Source organism: Syngnathoides biaculeatus, chromosome 3 (genome assembly GCF_019802595.1).
Source record: "Syngnathoides biaculeatus isolate LvHL_M chromosome 3, ASM1980259v1, whole genome shotgun sequence".
Taxonomy (NCBI): Eukaryota; Metazoa; Chordata; class Actinopteri; order Syngnathiformes; family Syngnathidae; genus Syngnathoides; species Syngnathoides biaculeatus.
In genome coordinates, this window is record NC_084642.1 from 7232680 (window position 1) to 7250664 (window position 17985).

General features: G+C 43.1%; 1 protein-coding gene across 2 annotated transcripts in view; it reads left to right on the forward strand.

Moving 5' to 3' along the window:
* Positions 1 to 390: 390 nt before the first annotated feature.
* cpne7 (copine VII) overlaps positions 391 to 17985 on the forward strand; it is a 47350-nt gene continuing 29755 nt past the window's right edge. Inside the window, exons 1-8 of one of the 2 annotated variants that reach the window (XM_061813982.1) lie at positions 391 to 565; positions 2589 to 2829; positions 8204 to 8386; positions 8520 to 8594; positions 11338 to 11412; positions 15796 to 15879; positions 15953 to 16042; positions 17750 to 17848. In XM_061813982.1, the coding sequence (XP_061669966.1) occupies positions 2656 to 2829; positions 8204 to 8386; positions 8520 to 8594; positions 11338 to 11412; positions 15796 to 15879; positions 15953 to 16042; positions 17750 to 17848 (780 nt within the window). In that variant the 5' untranslated portion in view covers positions 391 to 565; positions 2589 to 2655. Of the gene's footprint in view, positions 566 to 2213; positions 2518 to 2588; positions 2830 to 8203; positions 8387 to 8519; positions 8595 to 11337; positions 11413 to 15795; positions 15880 to 15952; positions 16043 to 17749; positions 17849 to 17985 lie in introns of those variants that run through there. The other variant, XM_061813983.1, reaches the window with a different exon arrangement.

The following is a 17985-nucleotide window of genomic DNA, read 5'->3' on the forward strand; positions in this document are numbered from 1 at the left end:
TGAGTTTGAAACAATTCATCAAGTATGGATGTGGAGGGCTTCCGATATGATTTTCTGTGCATTTTTTTTCCCCCCCTGTCACAGCATCAATGCCTCATTGTATTTTATTATTTTGTGTAAATTATTATATTTTCCATTGTTTTAACAAGCACGCGTGGTCGCTTTTGGAGCCCCGACTCATCGAGTGGAAGGTAACAAGCCCATCCTCCTCTCTAGTCCTCTCTCTAGAGCTCGAGAGACTCTCTCATCTCTCTCTCTCTCTCTCTCTCTCTCTCTCTCTATCTCTCTCTCTCTCTCTCTCTCTCTCTCTCTCTATCTCTCTCTCTCTCTCTCTCTCTCTCTCTCTCTCACCCCCCACTTTCTCTCCCCCCTCCCCCTTCTCTGTCTCTCTACATGTCCGCACACCGTGGCGACCAATGAGAGAGGCAAATGAAAGCTGCTGCTTTTACGAGAGGGCACCCAAAAGTGGCGCACCACAGAAGAGTAAATAAAGAGTGAGGAGTGACATGATTGCGTCTCATTGAGGGAATGACGAGCTCGGCTCTTTGAGCTCCCGCACAAATAAGTAAGTGAACCCCCTTCGTCAAATATATTTTCAACATGTGTTGGAGGCAGACGTAATACCGTTGAATGGTTTTTTTTTTTTCAAATTTAATTTTTTATTTTTAATGTGAGTCACTAAGTTGTGGTTGAGGGATTTGCTGTTGCTTGCCAGTTTTGCCGAGGTGTGTTAATTGTGCGCAAATATTTGTGCCAAGCTCCTCTGAGAAGTTTTTGGGTCACAATTTGGTTGCGGGCGCTGTCTCCGGTTCTGAAACGATAGCGGCACAAATATGCAGGCGCACTTTGGGTGGCGGATTGGTCCGGACCTGTTGCTATGTTCGACTCAAGTCTTTACCTTTTGTGGCCGGTGTTGTGTTTTTGAGTTTATTTTACTTTTTTTTTTCCATTTTTTTTTTTTTTTTATTAGTTGTATCAGCGGAGATTTTGCTTTAGATGCAAAAGCGAATGTGCCCGGGCAGATCCGGGAGATGGTACTGTGGTTGGAATAATGATAGTTATTAAAAAAAAAAAGCTATGCTGTATTTAAATGACAGTAGTGCGCAACGAATGACTTGTCAGGCAGCACAGTGCGTCCGGACTGTTGCCTCGGGTTCCAGGTTCGAATCCGTGTGGAATTTTGCATGTTCTCCCCGCAGCTGTGTGTGGCTTTTCTTTGCCTTCCTTCAGTTGCCCCCCAAAACTTCTCTCGACTATTTGTGTCGGTCCAGAGTGGGCACCTTCTCCTAACACAGATTGGCCTAATAGATGTTTTTTTTTTTTTTGGTCATAATCCTTACACAGTGGTGCCTTAAAATGTGTTTTAGGAGGTTGTGATACAAGCGGTTGTTCTGCCGATTTTCTGCTTTGAATTGAGAGCAAAAATTTGAGATATGAGTGCTCTGCCGTGGCGGTGAACTCGGCGCACTTCGTAACAAGTAGCTAGCAGTTCGGCGCTCCGGCTTCAAACATTTTAATTGTCAAACTGAAACCGAGAGAATTACATGGGTACTAAAACAAACACAAATCTTAGCCTTTAGCCTAATAAAACATAACGTTAAATGAAATTCCTTTCAGACATTAATATTTGTACACAAACGGTGCAGCAAGACATTTACACATTAAAGTACTCCTAGACGTGTAGTCTTTTTGTGAAGAATCCAAGTGCTTTTCCAGGCCTTGACTGCTGCCTCTTTCAACTCTTGTTTGTTTTTGCGTATTTCTCCTTTTCAGGAGGTAAAATGCATGCTCTATTGGGTTAGGGTCTAGTGATTGGCTTGGCAAGTCTAAGACATTCCACTTTTTTTCCCCCCACTCTGAATTCCTTTGTTGTGCCGGCAAGTGTTTTTTTTTGTTTTTTTTTTTTTTGAGTTCTTGTCGTGTCGCATGAGGAAACTCTCCCGATTAGTTTGGATGCATTTTTCTGTTCATGGCCAGTTGTAGACTTTGGAATTCATCCTTATGCGACTATCACGAGTTACATTAACATGAAAGACTAGTGAGCCCGTTTCAGAAAGAATAATTAAGAGGAAAATATCCTTTTTTTTTTTCAAAAACAGTTTTGCCTTCAAACGGTTTCTGCGTGGCATCTGAAACGTTGGATAACGTCGTACGAAAACTCCTTTTTGCACAATTTGCACAAACCAATGTTTATCGAGGCTTCCGTCAGGAATTTCGAAAAAGAGAGAGAGAGAGAGAGAGAAATTTGGCTCCCATTAGGCTTAAGAACGCTGTTCCGTTCAATTTCTCCATTTTGAGAGCACGTTTGGGTTTTCAGTTATTAGTTTTTTTTAAAAGAAATGAATCACAATAAATTTGTTAAAGTCCCACCCCTGATATGTGCCGTACAGTAACGTATACAGACTGTAGCTCCAGGACTTGATCCGTCTAGGAATGTCTCTAAAAGGCCACTTCAAACCTCAAACCTCATCAGAGGTAAAATAGTATCCTCTGCAAAAGGGCCTCTCGGGACCAAACGTGAGTTTTCTGCTCGCCGGTCTCCCGTCAGCATCCTCTGCCTGAGCACTTCCCGTCCTCATCCCTCACAGTTACAGAGCACATCATCGCCTACTACTCGTTTGCCGCTCGGCTGCTCCCCTCGTCCGCGGTTCCAGGATGAATGACATTCAGGAGGCCACCTCCCCCGCCACCAGCCTCGGCGGTCCGGCCACCTGCGTCTCCAAAGTCGAGCTGCGGGTCTCTTGTAAAGCGCTGCTGGACCGAGACACTCTCAATAAGTCGGACCCCTGTGTGATCCTCATGGTGCAGACCAATGGACAGTGGACAGAGGTATGAGACTTTAAATCTTTTTCTTTTATTATGGAATTTTTTTTCTTTTTTTTTTTTGCTTTTTCACGGTGCAGTGAGCCTTCCCTCAGAGAACAAAGTCTTTGCACTCTCGAAATGTTACAATATTGCTGTTGTGTTTGTTGCATATTGCTTTGGCCACTTGGGCAGAAAACACTAATTAGAGAATTCCATATTTTCACAGACTATAACAGTCATAACCAGGCAACACGGTGAAAGAGTGGTTTGCAAGTTTGTCTCAAAATCTCAATTCTGGCCTTTCTGTGCCACATGACCGTGCACCAGTGCACAAATCAAGGTTCATAAAGACGTAGATCGCAGTGCTGCCTGCGTTATGGGTGACCTGACTCGTGAAGCCGTTATTCGCTTAGACGTGCGAGCAATAATCTGCAATATGAACGCTTTATTGAGGCAGTCAAATCGATTCACTTCTCAACAAGCACCAGCGCGGCAAATACATTTCTTACGATGCGCATTGTTTCGGATAAAGCGACATGTTAATGTGCAGTGTGCTCGAGTTTGTGCTCCAGCTTGAACATTTATTTTCTTGGACTGTTCCCAGGCTAAATCGGAGCGTAGGCTGCAAGTCTGTCAGTCCTTGTTAAGTCTTGAGCAAATTCCAAAAACAATGAAGTTATTCAATAACAATTTCATCATTCTTGTAATGCGGGATTTAAAAAAAAAATACAATTTAAGGGGAATTGGATGTCATATCTATAACATTCCCTCATAGTACGTGATTGTGGAATGTTTTGATACTATTTTTCGCAGTGATGGGGTGGGGGGCGGGGGGGGGGACTTGGCAGGGAGCATTGAAGACAGTTATGGATTTTTTTTATTTTTTCTGGCTGTAATTTGAGACACGGCTGTCAGATGGAATGACTGACCCGAGTTCATTGTGGTGCAAACACACCAGAATATCTACAGTAGATTTAAAAAGTTGACATACCATTGTTCAAATGCCATGTTTTTTGGTATTGCAAAAGTGTGCACACCCTCTCACAACTGGGATGTGGCTGTGATCAGAATGAATCACGTTCAGACTTGTGTTTTTCATATTCTTTTGGGACAGCATAGTGGGGCAGCTGGTAAAGCGTTGGCCTCACAGTTTTGAGGACCCGAGTTCAATCCCGGCCCCGCCTGTGTAGAGTTTGCATCTTTTCCACGTGCCTGCGTGAATTTTCTCTGGGCACTCCGGTTTCCTCCCACATCCCAAAACATGCAACATTAATTGGACACTCTAAATTGTCCCAAGGTGTGATTGTGAGTACAGCTGTTTGTCTCAATGTGCTCTGCGATTAGCTGGTGACCAGATCAGGGTGTACACCGCGTCTTGCCCGTTGACAGCTGGGATAGGCTCGGCACTCCCCGCGACCCTCGTGAGGATAAGCGGGAAAGAAAATGGATTGATGGATATTCTTTTGGAAATGTGAAATATTGGTTTTGGTATCTTGGTCTATTTGTTTTTCAAATGCCATTTAAACAGGGATGAGTAAACTTTTTGTATCCGCTGAATCCATCGCCACCAGCTTGTATTTATTTATTCTCCAACTCCTGAATTTTCCTTTGATTCCTTTCCAGATGAATAATTTGTCGCCAACCTGTCCATGCATGCATGCAAATAATCTTCCTCATGTGGCCGTGCTAACGAATGTGTTCCAAAAACAGATGTTGATGCATGTCAAAGGCTACAAAAGTGCTCGGTGGCCAAACTAGCAAGATAAAACGGATGAAAAACCGCTTAAAAGGAAGTTTAATTTCCCGTGGCCGAGGATGTACTGTATCTGCCGTGGAGGCTTTCCACCTATAACAACCTCCCATTCTCTGGCACAAGCCATCCTCCGTTGCCTAGATTAACTGTCATCAACAAAGAAACTCATCAAACTCATCCCAAATCTGTCCATCCAGATGGCACAAAGTGAGGAGGAGAATGGTGAGGAAGAAAATGATGAAAAGACGCACGGGTTACGGAGGGTTCCTTGGGTTTGTGGACAAAACACGTTGCTTTAAAAAAAAAAAAAGATTCGTTTTTCCGGAACGGATTGAGGGTCGGAATTCGTGATCCTCACCTGTTTGGGAAAAAACTCACCTGTTTGCTGTTTTTGTGCTCAGGCCAAACCGATGTCTAATAAAGAAATTATATACATACATGGCGGAACTGTGGGGCAGCTGGTAAAGCGTTGGCCTCACAGTTCTGAGGTCCCGAGTTCAATCCCGGACCCACCTGTGTGGAGTTTGCATGTTCTCCCCGTGGCTGTGTGGGTTTTCTCCGGGCACTCCGGTTTCCTCCCACATCCCCAAAACATGCAACATTAATTGGACACTCTAAATTGTCCCTAGATGTGATTGTGAGTGTGTCTGTTTGTCTCCATGTGGCCTGCGATTGGCTGGCAACTACTTCAGGGTGTACCCCGCCTCCTGCCCGTTGACAGCTGCGATAGGCTCCGGCATTCCCCGTGACCCTTGTGAGGATAAGCGGCAAAGTAAATGGATGGATGGATGGATTTAAAAAGACCCAAAAGTACGATTACCGGGTTAACAGGAGGAATCTTAAAAAAAAAAAAAAACAAAGTACAAACAAATCATTGCAATGTGGGAAACTAGTCCAAATTTTGTTTGCACTTGATTTTACTAACATTAAAAGGTTTCTAGCTATGCATGCAATAATTGATTGAATTATACAAGTCAGGGACAGTCGCAAGTATTGATCAAAGAACATTCCGTTGCGGGTAGAAGATTGTATCGGGTCGTGAAAGACAGCGGGGGTCCGACTCTGTCATTGGAAAGGTTGAGCAACGGGTCATTTGTGCCACATTTATACAGGATATGATGACGTCACCAGAAGACACACACACACGAAAGCAGAAAAAAAAAAACAGAATAAAAGAAAAATGCAATCAGTTTCTTAACTCAAACCCCAGGGAAATCATATACAATGCTGGAAAATTTAAATAAAAAGGGCCTCGAGGCACACTATAGTGGAAGCTTTTCATGTGTATTTTAATTTATGAGATGGTTTGCCCTAAATACAAACACAGAGCACATACTGGATTTAAAAAAAAAAAAAAAAAAAAACAACAGTTCACACTCGCTCCTATAGGCAATTTATAGTGTTTTATTCACCTAAAAAGCTGGAACAGTCACAAAATCCTTGGACTTGAATGTGGGTCTGTAGATTTTCCGGCGCACTGTTGGACCATGACAGACAAAACGTTCACACTACCTAAGACACGAGTCGCTTGACTGTTTTTCGGGATATGAGCTGTTATTTGGACGATATTTTTTTTTAGTTGACTTGCCCTGCGATTGGCTGACAAACAGTGCATCAGCTGCTGGAATTGGCTCCAACACTCACGTGACCCTCGTGGGGATGAGCCGCTCAGGAATTGGATGGATGGACTCGCGAGTGCAATCTTGATTATCCCGTAATTCTCGGCCTACAGAGCGCACCTGGCTATAAGCCTCACCGAGTGGATTTGTAAAGTTTAACGCTCAAGCTAGAGCTAACGCTAACAGGGCCGGTTAAAATAAAACTTACCAGTCAATATCACTGAGACACACCAGTAATATAGCAGCAACACACTAGCACAATGCTAGCGCAGCGCTAACAGGGCCGGTAAAAGTCACTTCTTGCCTTTAAACCCACATTCAAACATGAGATATTTACAAAAAACGACGGTATACAGAAAGAGTTTAACGCTAGCGCAGCCAAAGCTAGCACTAACACCGCGCTAGCGCTAACAGGTCCAGTTAAAATAAAATTTACCGGTAAATATCACAGAGAAACGCCAGTAACAAAGCAGTAACAGACTAGCCCAGCACTAACGCTAACGTAGCGCTAACAGGGCCACTAAGAGTCCCTTCCTCGGCACATATATTCCACCGGTTAACAGGGCCAGTAAAAGTCACTTCCTCAGCACATATATTCCACCGGTCTCACTCTTACCTATACCTCTCGAGTGCCCCCTTGCGGCCGTTAAAAAAAAATGCACAAATTAGCCGCATCACCGCATAAACCACAGGGTTGAACGCGTGTGGAAAAAATTTGAGGCTCGTAGGCCGGAAATTACGGTACATGCCTTATATGGTGTCATTAAACTCAATTCACTTCGGAATAAGCTGCACTTTGCCAATCAATTCTTTAAAAGAGTCCTCGAGATCTTTATTGGCACTCCGATTTGAAGTTTATTGTCAAATCAGATAATTACACTTTGTGTATTTAACACAAACACAGCGTAGCCTTTCGTCCACTAGCTTAATGCTAATGCTAACACATCATGGAAAATGCATATATTACCTTAAAGCAAGTGATTTTGGAACACAAATGGTGCAGCAGTACATTTAGACATTAACTATAAGAGTACTCTGAGTCATTTTTTTTTTTATCCATTGCAAGGAGGTGAGACAAACTTGTGAGGATGGCTATCAGAAATGTATCCATCTGATACTTCCCCTTTAATTACACTTTGCGTATTTAACACAAACGGCGTAGCCTTTCGTCCACTATTTTAATGCTAATGCTAACACATCATGGAAAATACATATATTACCTTAAAGCAAGTGATTTTGGAACACAAATGGTGCAGCAGTACATTCAGACATTAACTATAAGAGTACCCGGAGTCATTTTTTTTTATCCTTTGCAAGAAGGTGAGACAAACTTGTGAGGATGGCTATCAGAAATGTATCCATCTGATACTGCCCCAGGTGGCCAATGTGACATAAATGGTCTAATTCTTTTTAGAGTATGTTTTTATGAAGTACAATATTACAGCGTATTCATGGCATTTCCGTTCATTCGACCGAACACTTGACTGACCAGTAAATCAGTGAAATGGTTATATTGCATAATCTTGTACCGCATATTAATGACTTATCATATATTTACTTCCTGTTAATATTATTATTATTATTTTTTTTTTTTGTTTAGCGTTTCTTATGGAGTATGATTTGACCTTCAGCACCCCGGACAGTTTGGAAAAATTAATGCGCGGCTCGGAGAGTGGAAAATGTTCCAGGATGAGCAGATGGGGCCTGAGAGAGCTCAGTCAAAGGCAGACCCGGACGTCATCTGTGCGCTCAGATGAAATGTCACAATCTTCCAATCTTTGCTCATATCTTCCTCTTGACAGAGCGCGATAAGAGAACGGCGCTGCCCGATAATAGCACATTTGTTTGATTACATCTCTCGTTTTTCTTGTCAGAACATAATTGCAAAATTGCGAGCCCTTTTGGTCAACCAAAGGCCGACTCCCCACTCTTGAAATCGATTCCGTCGCGACTGTTGAAAATGAAAATGTCAGGAGTGTGCAAAAAGTTAAATTGGGTTTTCAATCCCCCCCCCCCCCCCCCTCAGTTGGACAGGACCGAAGTGATCAAGAGCAACTTGCACCCCGTCTTCGCCAAGGTTTTCTCGCTGGATTACTACTTCGAAGAGGTCCAGAAGCTGCGATTCGAAGTGTACGACATCCACGGCGCTCACAGCATCGGGACGCGTGACGACGACTTCTTGGGCGGGGTGGAGTGCACGCTCGGTCAGGTAAACGCGGGAATTGCGCACAAATCTTCAGCGAGGTCGTTGGCGAATCACGTGCAGTACGTCACCGGTTTGTCTGATGTGCGGGTGAGCCAATCGCGGTGCTTTTTTTTTTTTGTTTGTTTTTTTTTTTCAGATTGTGGCCCAAAAGAAGATGGTGAAGCCTCTCCTACTCAAGTATGGGAAATACGCCGGGAAATCCACCATCACGGTAAATCCTTTCAATTTGTGACTGCATGACTTTGTCAGCAATGACGCGTATTGCGCAGCCACGCTCGCTTTGGGAGTGATGAAACTCGAGCAAAAAGTGATAAATAATTGTTTTAAAATAATATGGTATGCAATTGCGGTATTCGCTTACAACCTCAAATTAGATCAGTATTCATATTTTTTCATCTACACGTTTGGCGATTTTGAAGAATTTGTTTGAATAGCGTAATTCCCGGCCTACATAGCGCATCTGGTTATAAGCCTTGCCCAGTACATCTGTAAAGGAAATACCGTTTGGTACATACATACGCCGCAGCTGTGTAAAAGCCACAAGTGCCCACATTGAAACGCGAGATATTTACAAGGGAAAACGGTACACGGAGAGTTTAATGTTAGCGCTGTTGAGCTAACAGCTAAAAAAACAAAACAAACATACTGGTAAAAATCACTGAGACACGGCACTAACACGCCAGCGCAGCGCTAACAGGGCCGGACCGTTCTCAGCACATTTGCCAATCGATTCTTTAAAAGAGTCCTCAAGATCTTTAATGGCACTCCCATTTGAAGTTTATTGTCAAATTAGATAATTATTTAACACAAACACACAGTGTAGCCTTTCATCCACTAGCTTAATGCTAATGCTAACACATCATGGGAAATGCATATAGTACCTTAAAGCAAGGGATATTGCAACAGAAATGGTGCAGCAGTACATTTAGACATTAACTATAAGAGTACTCAGAGTCATCTATTTGGTAAGCGCTATCAGGGTCGGACCAGTAAAAATCACGTTCTCAGCACATATATTCCGCAGGTTTCACTCTTACCTTTTCCGCTAGAGTGCCCCCTTGTGTGGAAAAGTTCAAGCATCTTCGGGTCTTGTTCAAGAGTGAGGGAAGAATGGAGCGAGAGATCGACAGACGGATCGGTGTAGCGTCCGCTGTGATGGGGACTTTGTATCGGTCTGTTGTGGTAAAGAGGGATTGATCTATGTTCCTACCCTCACCTATGGGCACGAGCTGTGGGTGGTGACCGAAAAAACAAGATCCTGGACAGGCAGCCGAAAGGAGTTTCCGCCGCAGGGTGTCCGGGCTCTCCCTGCGAGATAGGCTGAGAAGCTCGGTCATCAGGGAGGGGCTCAGTGTCGAGCCATTGCTCCTCCGCATTGAGAGGAGCCAGATGAGGTGGCTGGGGCATCTGATCCGGATGCCTCCTTGGTGAGGTGTTCCGGGCATGTCCCACCTGAAAGAAACCCCGGGGACTATCCAGGACAATCTGGAGAGACTGTCTCTCGGCTGGCTTGGGAATGCCTCGGGATCCCTCCAGAAGAAGTGGCTGTGGAAAAGGCAGTCTGCTGAAGCGACTTCCCTCACGACCCGACCCGGAAAAGCCGTAGATAATGGATGGAGGCCCCCTTGCAGGCGTTAGAAAAAATGCACAAATAGCCACATCACTGCATAAACCGCAGGGTTGAAACCATGTGAAAAAACTCGATATTTATAGACCGGAAATTACGGTCATTAAAACTCTTAGTGAGAACATTTGCCAGTTCGTTGCTTTGTGCTACCGTGTGCGGACACTGCTTCATAGTGCAATAAAGCCACGCCTAATATCATGCCCTCGCCCCGGAGTCCTGCATTTGGGTCCAGCCCCGTGCTTGTGACAGTCTCAGCTGTGTTCTGCTCGCTCATGACTGGTTTTAGGCAAACAAGGATTTTTTTTTTTTTTTAATTTTCCGACAAAGCTCCTAAATCCCGAGGTAACAGATCAGTGCAAGGCCACGGGGGTTTGCTGGCTATGAATAAATGATATGAATATAAATGACCGACACCTCGTCTGTCACACATTTTGTCTCCGATTTTTTTTTTTTTTGTAGTACAAGCTGGGACCCGAGAGGGTAGATTATTCCACAGATCATTTTCCTCATGTAATGACTAGTGTCAGGTCATCCTCACAGTTTTGACCAAAAAAAAAAAAAAAGACAAAAAGCTGCTTATCCTCACGAGGGTCGCGGGGAGTGCTGGAGCCTATCCCAGCCTGAACTGGTCGCCGGCCAATCGCAGGGCACATCGAGACAAACAACCGCACTCACAATCACACCGAGGGGCAATTTAGATGAGAGTCTGAAATATTTTTCTTTTACAACAACAAGAGCGTGTGTGGTATTTAGTGTTTGACGATAATAAAATCGTGTCCCCGTTAATGCGGCCGCTATTAGGCAACGGCCCATTAAACGTGTTTTTCCACGCGTGTACCTTCCACATCCCTCGATAAGACAGAAACACGGAGGCCCTTCGGTGCTCTCGTGTCTCGTTTTAAGTGTCCAGGAAACGGGCTTTAATTAAAAACTTCAATTAAGCGCTTCGCTATCTGCGGTCTTCCGCAAAACAGCTTTTATAGTCGATGTTTTTCAAGGAAACTCGCCCAACTATGGAACGTAAATGCACAGCGATTGTTGTGGCCTGGGCGTGACTGGCGACTGGTCCCGGGTGTACAGGTTACCCGGTGCCTAATATCAATAATAAATCAAACAGAAAACATTTTGTATAAATCTGGCGATTTTTAAAGTGGGTTGTATCCGTGACTCCAATGATGGTTTCATTTTACCCATCCGCCATTTTTTTTTTTTTTGCATCACGTTTACTTTACAAGCAAAGAGCACGTGTATTTATTTTTCCCCTCCCGTGAATGCTGAAGGTCACGATTTTGAAATATCCGACAATAACATCTTATCTCCTTCTCAGGTACATGCGGAGGAAATTTCCGGTAACAACGGCTACGTGGAGCTATCCTTCTGCGCCAAGAAACTCGACGATAAGGTGAGAGGCGTGCGTGTTTTTGGATATTTTCAACATACTTATATATTTATATGACCCTATTAGGTGCACGTGTCATTTAACAATTTTGTGCAGTCCTGGAGAAGATTTTTTTTATACAGAAATGTTTGCCTGTAGAAGTGATAATACGGCGATGCCTTGTGATTAAATTTATTCTGTGAGCTCTTCCGTAACTGCAAAAAAAAAAAAAAGTTTCGAGTTATCTTTTCTTATCCAAATGAATGAATGTACCGTTAATGACTATAAAACCCTTGAACGCTTGAAAATTTTGTTCCATCGCAAAGCAAATGTATTCGTATAGCGTATTTCATACGCGAGGTCACTCAATGTGCTTTTCACAATTTAAAACATTAAAATACAAAGAAATAAAAGAAAATTAAAGTATAATTAAAACATGGAAATACTAAATATACTAATAACCTGGATTTAAAAACATTCACACTTGGGGCTATAAACCTATAAAATAATGACATAATTAAAGTGAAAGTAAATAACTGTTTTTGACACTTTTTAAAATTTAAATGAACTTTGTAAAGCGCTTCCTGGTGTGTGCGCGTTTACTAACTCGAGGCAGTATAATACATGATTTCACAACTGCAGTAAAATGTTGTTTTTGCAAAGGATGAAGAAAATATGCCAGTAAGTGTTATATCGCCTGTCCACATATGTTGCTCCACTCTTTGTGTTCGAATCACTGTATCTTTAAGGGTTTTAACACCACGATAAGATGATATTCGTTAGCCCGTCCGTGGTGTTTTGCATTGTTTGTCAGTATTAAGGTAACATACTCTATTAAGATGGCAGAACGGTGGAGCACCTGGTAAAGCGTTGGCCTCACAGTTCTGAGGTCCCGGGTTCAATCCCGGACTCGCCTGTGTGGAGTTTGCATGTTCTCCCCGTGCCTGGGTGGGTTTTCTTCGGGTACTCCGGTTTCCTCCCACATCCCAAAAACATGCCACATTAATCGGACACTCTAAATTGCCTATAGTTGTGATTGTGAGTGCGGCTGTTTGTCTTTGTCTGCCCTGCGATTGGCTGGCGACCAGTTCAGGGTGTACCCCGCCTCCTGCCCGTTGACAGCTGGGATAGGCTCAAGCACTACCCGGGACCCTCGTGAGGATAAGTGGCAAGAAAAATGGATGGATACTCTATTAAGACAAAGCTATGTTTTTTCTAAACACAGAACTTTTAATTCTCTTATTTAAAAAATGTAATTTGAGACCGAACGTCAACAAGGAGCGGCTTCACATAGCTTGAAGCCTCTTTTTTTTTGAAGAATTTTTCACTTACTGTCGAATGGCTTGAGTTGATTTCACTGCCAACAAAAAAAAAAAAAAGAAAAAAATTGGGCCAAATAATTGCTTGTATCTTGGAAAACTTGTAAATCACGTCACTTGTATGTCAAGGCACCACTGTACTGTCAAGACACTGGATTTCGCACGGGGGATGGTTAATGCTGACCTGAGCTATTCTTCATCACATTGTCAGATTCCCCCCCGCCCCCCATGACTGAGGACATATTTCAATCAAAAAAGGCAGCAGGAGCTTACATCCAATTTTACTGCGATGCTGTGAAAGTGCTTCATGTTCTCCGGAGGAGCCTCAGTGCGTTCGGCTCGGAGCGTCTCACTAGCGGTGGTGGTGGGGGAATCCAGCACGGTGTACATTTCATTTTTGTTTTAAATTGCACAACTCTTGAAAGTGGGCTGACACTTGGATGAGTGCAATGATCGAGGACCTTGATTAGAAATCCTCGTGAAGGCCAACCCTCCTCCTGTATGTGATATTTGCTTCATAAAAATGAATCCTATAGTCCAACTTGGGTTCTGGAGGTACTTCAAAGAAATTGCCAACTTAATTTGCCTGACACAAAAAAAAAAACCCCCAAATATATATATATATATATATATATATATATATATATATATATATACTGTAATTCCCAGCCGACAGAGTGCACCTGGTTACAAGCCTCACCGAGTACATTTGTAAAGGAAATACCATTTGGTACATACATACACCGCAGCTGTGTAAAAGAGTTTAACGCTAGCACCACACTAGCGCTAACGCTAGTGCTCACGCTAGCGCCACGCTAATGCCAACAGGGTTAAAGTAAAACTTACCGGTAAATATCACCGAGACACACCAATAACACAACAGCAACATGCTAGCACAGCGCTAACAGGGCCGGTAAAAGTCATTCCTCGGCACATATATTCCGCCAATCTCATTCTTACCTTTTCTGCTAAATTAGCCGCATCACTGCATAAACCGCAGGGTTCAAAGCGTGTGAAAAATGTCGCGACTTGTACGCCGGAAATTACGGGACGTATGGGGTTTTGAAAACTGTGAGCTTGTCGGCATGGAAACAAATCATAACTAGCTTCCCTGAAATTATGATGCTGAATATCGAGCTCAGACTAAATTACCAAAATGATGTTGTTGGGGACAGACATCCAAAAAGTTCTGTTTCATTAAAATGTCCCAAACTATAAAGATAAAACTGTTCAAAATTCAATGTTCTTTTATGTATTCAAAATTTTAGCAATAAATTGAACCTGTTCAAACTCATAATCGCACCGCAAAATGACGCTTTAAGGTCATATTGGGAAAAATGCCAAAATCTGGCACGTGACCAAGGAAAGCCAATCACAAGTGTCGGCTCATGACGGAGGGGAAGCAAAAAAAAAAATCGATCAAGTGACGGCTCCAAACTTGAAAAATTCATAAGTCGGGGCATGTGAGAGTTGAGGTACTGCTGCACTTTGTAAAATGTAAGTAGAGGAACATAATAGTCAATGATTAATTCAAAACAAAATCAACACAAAAGAAAAACACTTTCTTGACAGGATGGGAAATATCCAGTGCCTGGAAATGATTCGTTGCTCTATCAGTCGAACTAATGCCTTCAGCTGCACTGAGCCAGAATCCATGTAGCGCGTCTGGTAGTCCTTTGCATCAATACGACATTATTACAACTAAATCCTCCTCCAGCATCCGTGATTGAATGGATTTTACCGTATGTGCTGTACAGACACACCTTGAGATGCAAGTGACGCAAACTTTCAAACGGGAAAGTTGACAGAGCGGATTATACATCATAAGGCGCCGTTGTAGTTAAATTAACAAACGCAGTATCTTGATATTTTTGTTACAGTTATGAATTTTATTATTTTAAAGTTTTCCTGAATTAATTCCCTGGTGGATTAGGACTAAACTGACATGCTTCATCGTGCGCATTACAACCAAGCAGAATTCTTTGTAAAAGACAAATAAAACCCACAAGACATTTTAGCTACTGTCCAATTACGTGACGAACCTGAATTGACTTTTGTCAAGAATGAACAATAGTATTCATTTTTTTTTTTTGTGTCAACATTGGCTCCAGTTGATGACGACAGATAATTTCTTGGGGTTTTTTTTTTTTTTTTTGGTCACGTTTGTGTGTGTGTGTACATCAGATCACTGCAACCTGTTGCCAAACATACACACAATTACACTGAACTGCACAGAAAAATTAACAATGAAATATCGTCTTTACACATAATGACTCGTGCCGGCCGATCATTCACCCAGCCCGTTGTAATTAGCCCGAGATTACTTTTGCGCTCATCTGATCGGGCCGCGTTGTCGCCGGCGCCGCTGGCTCCCCGTCGCCATGACAACAAAGAAGGGATGCTCGCAGCTCCTCTCGCTCTCGTCCTTCAGGAGATATGTCGGAGTAATGTGGCGGGAAATGCAGCCTTAACTGTCTCATTTGGAGTACAAGACAACGCGCACGTGCACATGCAGAAAACGGAGGGGAAAAAAATGAAAAGAAATCTCGTCTCGCCACCCTGCCGATGTCACTAAAGTGTTAGCAATTTGGGGGCTATTTTAGAAAGTAATGAAATGTAAATTTTTATCAGCGCGCTTTCCACAGTGACCCAAATGCAAAATGCGCGAGCTTGAAGTTGCAATACGTTGAAGTGTTTTGGCTGGAGCGGGAGGTGGAATCTAACGTGCGTAAACGGCGACACTGACGATCATTTAGCGTCGCTCCTCGTAGATGTTTCTGCCGCTTCCCTCTGACCTTTAATCACAGACGCAATTGCATCTGCCGCCGCAATCGGCGACCGTAAATCAACCTCAACAAGGCTCACTCGTGATATTTGCTTGCAAAATGCCGCCGAGACGATTGTCGAACTAACCCGTCGTTGCTAATGCTGTCGCAGCCCGGTGATGAATTTCCGAAAAGAATGTTTTAGTTTGAAGCAAAACGATGAACACGCAATATTAAAAGGAAGATGCTGTTAAATTGCATTTTCTACACTTGAGTGGCAGAGGGCTAGTCGGTTTAGTAGTCTGCTTTCTCTGCTCCTCCAGGACCTTTTCAGCAAGTCCGACCCCTTTTTGGAAATCTATCGTATCAACGACGACGGAACGGAGCAGCTCGTACACAGAACCGAGGTAAAGATATCGTCTTTATGGTTCAGCCGCAGACGATTCCTTTGCTGAATTTGTTCTCTTCCTCCTCAAACAGGTCATAAAGAACAACCTCAATCCTGTTTGGGAGCCTTTCAAAGTGTCTCTTATATCTCTCTGCAGCTGTGATGAGGAGAGGAAGCTTAAGGTAAAAAAAAAAAACAAAAACAGATATCAAATAGTCAAACGGTCAATGGCCACAACATTTTGTTGACCTATAAACTGGAATGTGAATCAATATGAAACCTGTCGAAAAAATTCTGCATTTAAAATGCAGTGTCTCATGCCATTATTTTAATCAACATCTTATCTGTAAGACATTTTGACGGAAGGCACAGAAACACAAAAACAAATCTTTACAAATACAACCGACCATTATGCTAAGTGTACAGTGAACACCCTCCTCTATAGCAAGTTCTACCACTTAGAAATCATGGCAGGGTCTGAAATTGTCATCGTAGGTGCATGTCCACTGTGTGCGAGATAATCTAAAAAGAAAAAATCCAGAAGTGATGATGATACAGAGGAGTCATGGGAGAAAGTTTTGTGGTCAGATGAAACCAAAATTGAACTTTTTAGTCTTAAATCCGCTAAACGTGTTTGGAGGAAGACGAATGATGAGTTGCATCCCAAGAACACCATCCCTACTGTGAAGCATGGAGGTCGTAGCATCATACTTTGGGGGTGTTTTTCTGCACATGGGACAGGACGAGTGCACTGTATTAAGGAGAGGATGACCGCGGCCATGTATTGTGAGATTCTGGGGAACAACCCCTTTCCCTCAGTCAGAGCATTGAAGATGGGTCGTGGCCGGGTCGTTCGACATGACAATGACCCGAAGCACACAGCCCGGAAAACCAAGGAGTGGCTCCTTAAGAAGCATATCAAGGTTCTGGCGTGGGTTAGCCAGTCTCCAGACCTAACCCCAATAGAAAATCTTTGGAGGGAGCTGAAACTCCGTGTTTCTCAGCGACAGCCCAGAAACTTGTCTGGTCTGAAGAAGATCTGTGCGGAGGAGTGGGCCAAAATCCCTCCTGCAGTGTGTGCAAACCTGGTGAACAACTACAGGAAACATTTGACCTCTGTAATTGCAAACAAAGGTTGCTGTTCCAAATATTAACATTGTTTTTCTCAGGTGTTCAAATACTTATTTGCAGCTCTATCACACAAATAAATCGGTAAAAAAAATCATACATTATGATTTCTGGATTTTTCTTTTTTGATTATCTCTCTCACAGTGGACATGCACTTACGATGAAAATTTCAGACCCCTCCAAGATTTCCAAGTGGAAGAACTTGCAATATAGCAGGGTGTTCAAATACTTATTTACTTCACTGTAGTTGTAAATATCGGATGTCACGTGCATTTTTCTAGTCAACAAACCGACTGGTCTCATCTTGCGTTCAGTGTTTGAGTATTTGTAAGATGGGACAATGTTGGAAGGCTGAGGGGGAAAAACAAAATCAACATATCTCCGTTTCAATTTTACTTGTGCTTTTGTTGTGATTCCGGATAGGATTGCTGCAAATCATTTCTTTCCCTAATGCAGAGTAGTTTTATGTCTATTATTGTGGTTCTAATTACCCCCCCCCCACTTCCTCCGAGCCACTCGATTTGGAGTACATGCTCATATCAAGTCGAGATCTTGTACTTTGGCAAGCACTGAGAAGAAAAAAGAACTCATCCAAAATGTCTCAATTGATTCCCCCATGTCATTAGATTTTGCCAGTGTGACAAATGTTGTGCGAAAGAGAAGATGAGATGATTCCCAAATATTGTTGTAATTGTTGTTATTGTCCCACTAACGCGAAGAAAAGGAGCCAACCGTGATTTGCGTGTGTCTACGTTGCACAGTGCCTAGTGTGGGATTACGACTCCAGGGGGAAGCATGACTTCATTGGAGAGTTCTACGCTACTTTCAGAGAAATGCAGAAAATCTCCAGTGGAAATAAGGTCGGTGAAGCAGAGGCGGAGGGGAAACGGTTATGTCACATCTTCAATATGTCTGCATCTCACGGCCGATAACCCCTCGCGGACCAAACGGCTGCCTCGGAAAGTGGTGAAAGCAGAATGCCCCCGTTTTTCTTTTT